The sequence below is a fragment of the Cryptotermes secundus genome, unplaced genomic scaffold (assembly GCF_002891405.2).
Source record: "Cryptotermes secundus unplaced genomic scaffold, Csec_1.0 scaffold1368, whole genome shotgun sequence".
In the NCBI taxonomy this organism is placed as follows: Eukaryota; Metazoa; Arthropoda; class Insecta; order Blattodea; family Kalotermitidae; genus Cryptotermes; species Cryptotermes secundus.
In genome coordinates this window covers 62,689-71,670 of record NW_019733850.1, presented here as the reverse complement: position 1 = coordinate 71,670, position 8,982 = coordinate 62,689, and the positions used below count along the sequence as shown (strand labels likewise).

The 8,982-nt window shown below is 44.2% G+C and overlaps 1 protein-coding gene across 1 annotated transcript in view; it reads left to right on the top strand.

Moving 5' to 3' along the window:
• The window catches only part of LOC111868321 (farnesol dehydrogenase-like), a 20,407-nt gene that overhangs the window by 3,724 nt on the left and 7,701 nt on the right, over positions 1-8,982 (top strand). Inside the window, exons 2-3 of the mRNA XM_023858874.2 lie at positions 5,432-5,602; positions 6,060-6,228. Of these exons, the coding sequence (XP_023714642.1) occupies positions 5,471-5,602; positions 6,060-6,228 (301 nt within the window). The 5' untranslated portion in view covers positions 5,432-5,470. The remainder of the gene's footprint in view (positions 1-5,431; positions 5,603-6,059; positions 6,229-8,982) is intronic.

The window sequence follows — 8,982 nt, the reverse complement described above, 5'->3', positions numbered from 1 at the left end:
TCGGGTCCGGGGGGGGGGGGGGGGGGTAAAGTGCAGGTGGTGCGTAAGGTTGGCGACTTCTCCGGCATCTGAGCACGATTATCTATAAAATGTGGGAGCCTCGACGTCTCAGAACCTTATGGGCGTCCATGGCCTGTTACAGGGATAGCTTTACCTTTCATTTTAACTCAGAAGAAGCATATATAAACTAAATGGAGGAAATGCAGAATTTTCAATGTGAAAACAGTCAAGAGGACATATGTACTCACGGCTGTGACATAATACGAATGAAGTGAATAACAAATTAACTACGCATTAGTCTGAACAAGGATGCAGTTCTCGAGTCATGCTTGATCGACGTCAAGGTCATTTCTATTATCTTACTCTCGTCTGTCATTCGAGCAGTTAAAATTTTACATCCCCAACACCGTAAGTACATACTGTCACGTGTATTAATGACTGTAGACGGTGTTACGATTGGTAATTGGATTTACTGACAAACTTACAAGTAGTAACTACAATTAATTATAATTCTGTTACTGCTTTCCACTTTACAAATCACTCCACACTAATATTCTCAGTCTATTTCGACTAGTCTTCACTATCCGTTTCCTGGTATCGGTTTTATAACAGAGTTATAAAATTCTCACAAAATTACACACTCCCATATCACTGTACTACAGCACATGTACACTCATACTAAGGCAATTCCTTCGACTGCCGACTCCCTGAATTCTGATCTACGACTGACCCAATTCTCATTCACGCACGCTGTTGTACTCCGCTGTACGCGTTGTATTCCCATTCTCTTGACTCTCACAGCTCCTAGCTTCACTTATATAGACGCGGCAAGGATCAAGCATCACAGAAAACACATGCCCCGGCTCGGACCTACAGAAAACACCTGCATGCATTACTTCTATTGTATGACAACACCGCGCACGCGTGAACGTGCCTAGCGCGCGCTGCATAGGAACGGTCCGTGCGCGAACGACATAGAAAACACTACTCTCCTGTATTGTTGGCAGCGTGTGTGTTGGGAGCGTAGCCTAGCAATGGATCTATATGTTACAATATCATACCGGACTCGGCCAGACTGAACTAAAATAACTATACTGACCATTTGGGAATGAAATCCGAAGGCTGACTACACGTACGAGTAAAACCACGACCCTCCAAGTCAGTTCCATCCATCTCACATACTCAAAATTTACTCCTCTACGGTCCATTATTCTGTTATCCTCGATGTCTTCCAAATGGCGTCTTTCGGAAAAGTTTCCTTCTGCCATGTATTATTTGTCTGTCTCATATGAGCGAGGGGTCACGCAGTACCGCACTTGCTTGAGGGACTATACTACAAGCTGCAAGGTCGCAGGTTCTATTCCCGACGAGTTCATTGGATTTTTCAATTGACCTAATCCTTCCAGCAGCACTATGGTCCTGAGGTTGACTCAGCCTCTTAACAGAAATGGGTACCAGGAATCTTCCTGGGGGTAAAGGGCGGCCGGCGCGTAAGGCTGACAACCTCACCGCCACCTATTAGCCGAATGTCTAGAAAATGTGGGAGCCTCGACCTCTCACAACTCTATTGGCCTCCAGGGCCTGTTATAGGGATAGCTTTACCTTTTTTTCTACCCATCCGAGCGACATACGAGGGGGTACCCAAAAGAAACCGAACTTANAGTCGCACGGGGCAAGGTCGGGTGAGTATGGAGGGTGAGGAACAGGGGTCATACCATTTTTGGTCAAGAATTGTCGTACAGACAGGGCTGTGTGAGCAGGGGCATTGTCATGATGGAAAAACCAGTCACCCGACTGCTCCAAGTCTCTCCCGACAGCTCCACAATTTCTTCAATGGTCCGTCGTCGATCTTCCTTGATGATTTCACGAATTTTTTCAACATATTCATGTGTTCGGGCCGTGGAAGGACGACCAGAACCAGGTTTGTCATCAATTGACATTTCAACATTTTTGAAACGGGAAAACCAATCAAACACTGGAGTTTTCCCCATAGCATAGTCCTTGTACGCCGTTCTTAACATTTCAAGAGTTTCTGTTCCACTTTTCCAGAGCAAAAAGCAGAATTTCATCGCCGCACGAAAATCAGCCATTGCAAAAACGACGTTCACACAAAACAGTTGTCACTATAAACTCTGCCGAAACTAGTCCTTACCTTCTGAAGCAACGGTAGTCGGCTTATCGACTCAGGAATGTTAGCTCTATGCGCTCACAGCGGCAAAATGCGGTACTACAAAAGCTCTGCCCACAAAAAAAAATTAGTTCGGTTTCTTTTGGGTACCCCATCGTATTATCAAGCCGTAATGTCGTGAAATTTGAGATATTAACGGCGGTGACCATGATGAGTAACCGGCGGTTCCATAGCTGAGGCGGTTATTAGACGGCTTCTGACCGCGGAGGCCCGGGTTCGATCCCAGGTCAGGTCATGTGGGATTTTTGGTGGACAAACTGCCACTTGGGTGCGTTTCCTCCGATTACTTCTGTTTCCCTTGCCAATTCTCAATGCACCAAATCCTCATATGCATCTACCATCCGGAGCTGGAACAGTAGGCCAGACAGTGGCCGACATACCAATTGGACGGAGTCTGACCCCACGAAATTAGAGAGAAGATTAGTGATCTGTAGCCTGTGTCAAGAAACTGTCTCGCTGTTCATCAAGTGGGCGTAAGAAGACTCAAAGTAAATATCTGAGTGTATGACCAAATTTTCGGTCAGATTTCGAAACGGGCTACCTGAACATTAAAAACATTTGGGTATAATATTCAGTGGAGGAAAGATTAAAATATTACTTGATCTCATAACTGACGATCTTTTGAATACATAAACCACATACCTGGCCACGCCCTTGGGCTGATCACCCCATCTACACAGGTTAAATGGTATGAACTTCGAGTTATGAAATATCGTTAGAATTTTCTGAGAAAATCTGACCACACAAACGTCGAGCAAGTTTTTTCGCTATCTTTATTTTTTAGAAGTATTAATCGAGTTGTATTAAATAGGAGCTAGGTATGAGGTTCTGAACCTGGGATACGTGTACCCTCAGGCGCACGTATAGCCTAACAAGGGGGGTTGGGGTGCAGAATATATTTTATACATTGTCGAACACAGGACGAGAGGGACTGACTAATATTTTGAAAGCTTTCTTTTGTACAAATTGTTTTTGCATGCATGGAATAAATATAACCTATTTATTAAACTTTGTGGTTTAACGAGAACACGTAGTTTAAAATAAAATTAAGTAACAACTTACAAAAGCATGCGATAGTCTTCTCAAAAGGGTGCAGAAACCCTGGGCTAGGATCACTCACCCTTATCTAATGTTAAGTTATGAGTAAGTGGACGTGTCCGTGGTCCCCCATACGCTGTGCTTGAGCAACGGGCTGTCTCGGATTAAATAACATATCAATCTAGGACTAGTAATGCCTTTCGACGGTTTATTATTATTATTATTATTATTATTATTATTATTCAAACAAAACACAACACACAAAACTACACAAAGAACAAAGGACACACTAAACACAAAGAATACAATACAAATAAACTTACAGCAAATACAATTACAACTACAATTATATAGTATAGTATTATATAGTTTAGGGAAGATATTTCCTAACATCTGATCGTAAAAAAATAATGTACTTCTCCTCAAAAACAAAGTGATCCTGATTATTTATCTTTACCCGGGCTTTCGAACATTTATGCCCTGGAGACAGAAGCAAAGGATTCTACGGAAATGTTGGTAACCAACGAAGAGACTGCAAGGTATACTCAAAAATATCACAATTTGGCAGACCTCGAGCACGTTACACAAAGAAGCTTCCTGCATGTTATTAGGATGTATCCGGTAATCAAGGACGTCATGAAGACGTCACAATAGCGCCGGGAGACACAGGATTTCTTTTGTACTTGTAACATCTGTCTAGACAGAGACCTTCACGCACCTATCATTATGCTACTGCTTTAGTCACGTTCTGTCTGACAGTACTACGGCCAAGCTAAGGATAATTCCTTATGTATGCATTTCTTCTGCGTCTGGTAACATGATTTAGGGAAATGATTTGAAGGCGACATTTGCCGTGCTCACATGCATAAGGTAAAAATATCATTAACGTCCGAGGATTCTCTGTACTGAAAAACAGAACGTTTTACTGGCTATGGTCGGATTCGTTTTGTTATAAAAATGAAATACCGCTGTGCCGATCACAGTGGCCGCGCGGTCTAAGGCATGAACCGTCTTCGCTTGCTCGGAAGCTGGGATCGTGGTTTGGAATCCCACTCAAGGCATGGATGTCTTTGGGCGTTTATTGTTTGTTCGTAGCTGATTCTCCGTCCAAGGAGTCCTACCGTGTATAGAATCAAGAAACTGAAAAAGCGGCCGAGGTCTAACAAAGGGTTGTAGAGCAGCAGCAGCAACAACAACAATAATAATAATAATAATAATAATAATAATAATCCCAGTGTTAAAAATTATAAACATAGCTTTGAATATGGTAGCCTGCATATAAAAAACCGATCAAAATGGCCGCGCGGTCCAAGTCATGAAACGTCTTCGCCCGCTCGAACACTGGGATCGTGGATTCGAATATAATTCGAGGCACGGATGGTCTGTATGCGTTCGAAAATGTGTAAATACACCGAAACCTCAACATTTCAGTAACATTTCAGCTCAAGCGGTTAGTCCCTGGTTTCCCACCGCGGCGGCCCAGGTTCGATCCCGGGTCTCGTCAAGTGGGATTTGTGGTGGACAAAGTGGCGCTGGGGCGGGCTTTCTCCGAGTACTTCGGTTTCCCCTGCCAATCTTCATTCCACCAAATTCTCCATCATCATAATCACCCGGGGCAGGCTACAATATGCTAATCAGTGGTCGCCGTGCCGAGTGGACCCAGTTGGACTCCACTCCCCAAGAAGCGAATTAATTACATACTATATACACAAATAAATATTTACGACCGAAGAACCCAAAAAGTCAAAGTCAGATTTACTTTACGACTGGCGGTTTACCGCCAATCAGTCTTAGCGTCTAGCCCCTTAAGACCCACGACCAGAGATATTTTTTCCAACTGAACCCATACGGTTTTAGTCCTTGTGTAACATCCTCTCTGACGACAAGACTGGTTTGCCTCTTATCAATATGCTTGGCCTTCCGTCAACCGTACGTATCGCACTTACAGCGTGTTACTGAAAACTCTTCCTTTTGCACCACACACAAGTCCTCTTTGCCTAACTTACGTATGCCGAAGAAAACTTGTGGAGACTGAAAACCCTAGTGCGTATGTAACGGTGAACTGTGAAGTGCTGAAATAGCGGTAGGGCTATAATTGCCTGTAGTTCCGAGTTGAATGTACAAGATGTCATTAAATCCAATCATCCAATCCAAAACCACAAAGAATACTTTCATGAATAGATCCAAATACAATATTATTTTCAGGTATACACAGCAGACATAACTGAAAAACAAGCTACAACAATGGAACGTTGGTCAGGTCGTGTTGCCGTGGTAACGGGAGCAAGTGGAGGGATTGGAGCCGTTCTAGCCCAAGAACTCGTGAAGAAAGGACTCAAAGTAGTCGGCCTGGCACGAAGAGTGGAGAAAATTCAGGTATGGTGTGTCTAAAACATCTTTGAAGGTACGTCATCATCAGATCATGACGTAGACCATTACATCATCGCCAGGAAGCTTATTGGGTAACGTTACCAACTCAAGGGACGCGGTAACGTAGTTGGTTGAGGCACTATGCTAGAAGTCGGAAGGTCGCGGGTTCGATTCCTGATGAGGCCACTAGATTTTTCAATTGACGCAATCCTTCCTGCCGTACTATCGCCCTGGGGTCGACTCAGCCTCTAGCAAAAATGGGTACCAGGAATTTTCCTCTGGGTAAAGGACAAACCGACGCACTAATTCGATATCTGCCTGGAGGAGAAACACGAAAATCCTATACGGAGAACCAAGATTCCCTCCTTAGTATGTCTAAAGCGTTCACCGCTACGCCATAAAAGTTCTGATTTCTGAATAAAAGCCATTGCCAATTCAGGATCTTGAGGTACTCCTGTTTCAGGAACTGTCGGGCAATCTCAAGACGGCACCAGGAAAGCTGTACGCGGTAAAATGTGACGTAACCAAAGAAGCAGATGTTAAAGATGCCTTCAAATGGATAAAAAGTAACCTTGGAGGGGCTGACATACTGATCAACAATGCTGGAGGTGACAGCTCCAACACACTTATTGGTAAGTCATGATCTGCTGCCTGATTGTACCAGTTGAAATATATAGAGCCTTGTATACATATTGTAGAGTGTAGAGCCACTGCTATGCAACGACCTCGAAGTAGGCAGATACACCAGAGCCGTTGATAGGTAACGGCTCAGTAAACACGCTCCCGCAACAATGGTACAGCAACAGAGGAACGGTGGGCAATGTGTGGTCCATGCCGAGGGGCTATAAGTGAGATGAGACGAGGTCTACAGTGGCGGAGAAGAGAAGACTTTATATGTGATATCTGGAGTGTGTAATTCAGTTGGTTATAGTTCCTTTAACATCCGTTGCTAGGAAACGGCTAGTGGAGACTGTAATAGACTGAAGACACTAGTCTATTTGGGACAGTGATCTGTAAAGAGTAGTCACGAGCCGTGAGTATATAAGTGGCCCATAAATCAAATCATCAATCCAAAAGCCCGTCTACAGTCATACTACGTACGTGACAATATTGTGACATGTCTGCTGAAAGCCTGGATAGCAGAAACCAGGTAAGACTTCCATTGTGAGGTTATGGCTCTGTAAACACACTTCCACGGCAAGGAATACAACACGTAACAATAGAGGAACTGCTATAGGCGGTGTTCTCTGTTGGGTACGTGCCAAGTCAGTCAGAACTGAATGCTAGCCAGCGATAGGGAGTGGTAACCATTGGTGGCCAGACACGGCTAGGAGTCAAGGGGCAGGGGTTTCATCTATCAGGAGCTATGAGACAGTAGTTAGCCGGTAAGAACGTAAACGCGGAGGCTGGAAAATCTACGGTATTGGGAGCCGTTACCAGGCAACTACTGGTGAAGACAGAGCAGACTGAGAAGAATTAGTGAGTGCTGCAGTACATTGTAAAATGCGTAAATTACTGAAACGGTTATAATTCTTTGTATTTGCGAGTTATAAGAGTCCAGTAAATCCAATTACCAATCTAACCACGTGACAGTATGAAACTTTCCCCAAACAGTTTTCCGGAATAACCTTTTAGGTACATTCTTCGGAAACTACAAAGCAACAGAGTGGCCATGCTCCGGCATGTTATGCCGCGACAGTTACATAATGCCTTAACCTTCCAAACAGAGTTCTCACACCAGAAGAGCCCTTTCGTCTTCCATATTTCCATGTCAACGTAATGATCAGCTGAAGGCCACTGCAAATGGCTAATTTAATGTGCTATCAGGTCGAAGAACATCATTTGCTCTGCGTATACAAACATCTGCAGAGATTAGGGGCCGATTTCGAAATGATAAATCACGATCACAGCAGTGAAAGTGTTAATAACAAGTATAACTTCGGCTTTCGGGTATAAGATTCGCCGAATGTTGAGGGTTTTCAAACGTTTCGGCAAACAATACAGTAGCTATCTTCAGGTTAAATGTTCTTGGATCGAAAAGCCCTTATCTGAGTTAATATCTTGACGGCGCTGGGAGCCCTTATTTATATATATATATACCTGAGTTAATGACCGTGGGGAGTGGAAACCCACGAATCAATGTCTTTGGGGAATCTGGAAATCATTATACAGATTTTCGATGTCTGCCAAAACGTTGGCAAATACTGTAGCGTGTAGACCCGTTACCGCGAAACAAACAACGAAACAACACAGGCAATAGATCCTTAATAAGCAGATATACGTAGCCGTTACTGAGTAACGCTTTCGTAAACAAATATGCTCCCACGGAAACGATTGGAGTATAAGAGTGAACGGTGGTTTCTACGTTGTCCGTGACTAGATGTTATAACCGAGGCGCGTTTGGCAGAGAGTTGTATCCCGTGTGGAGGTTGGGTCGAATACCTCCACTGTAGCCCTACGAGTCGTAGGAGATGACGAAAAGGGAAGTCTCGAAATTGAGACAGTAAAATGTGGTCGCGAGTCCCACGGACTCCGATCCGAGAATGCCTGCGCTGGCGAGGACCTGCAGTAATTGTAATCGACAGACCCGTCCTCTCGTCAGAGAGAGCGCCCCACATCAACAAACCTGCAACTGACAGCAATTAAGGATATGTATGGTCTTGGAGTCCCAGATGGGTGCTTTATTCCAAGACAGACTGGCCGACTGAGCGTCGGTCGTAACATACGGCTCAGACTGAGAGTTGTGAATCACGCGTGGGTCGAATCCCTCCACCATAGTTCTGCGATTCGTAGGAGGCGACGAAAGGGGAACCAGTCGCTATACCGGCTCCCTTTCAAAGCAATGGACATCGTATAGCTATGCTCTGTCTAAAGCAGTGGTGAGCAAACTACGGCCCGCGGGCCAGACGCGGCCCTCTGGTAGGTTCTATCCGGCCCGTGAAATGATTCCTAATCTGACGAATGAAAAGAAGAAGAATTAAGGAAAATAAATAATTCTGGATTATTTTCTTCTTCTTTCCTCCCTTTTATGTTTAGCCTAGTGACCACAGATTAATTTATTTACTTATCCACTGTGGTATTGGACTGCTATGTTAACATTTGCGAGTGAGGCACTGGCTGCTGGCATTTTTGTAGCGAAGAGTAAAACTGGCAACGGGGCCTCCTTGCTGTACCCCCTCCACATTACATCCACTGCAGCTGGCTACTAACACCACATCCTTTTATTCAGACCCGGTCGCACTATTGCTGTAGGTGTTTGCTAGTTTTACTGTGCACATTCGTGAAACATTTCAGCCCTAAGATGTCAACTAAAAAACGTAAAGTTGATTCAGAGTGCCGTGTTTTCAAAGATGAATGGACTTGGAAGTACTTTTTCACAGCTTTTA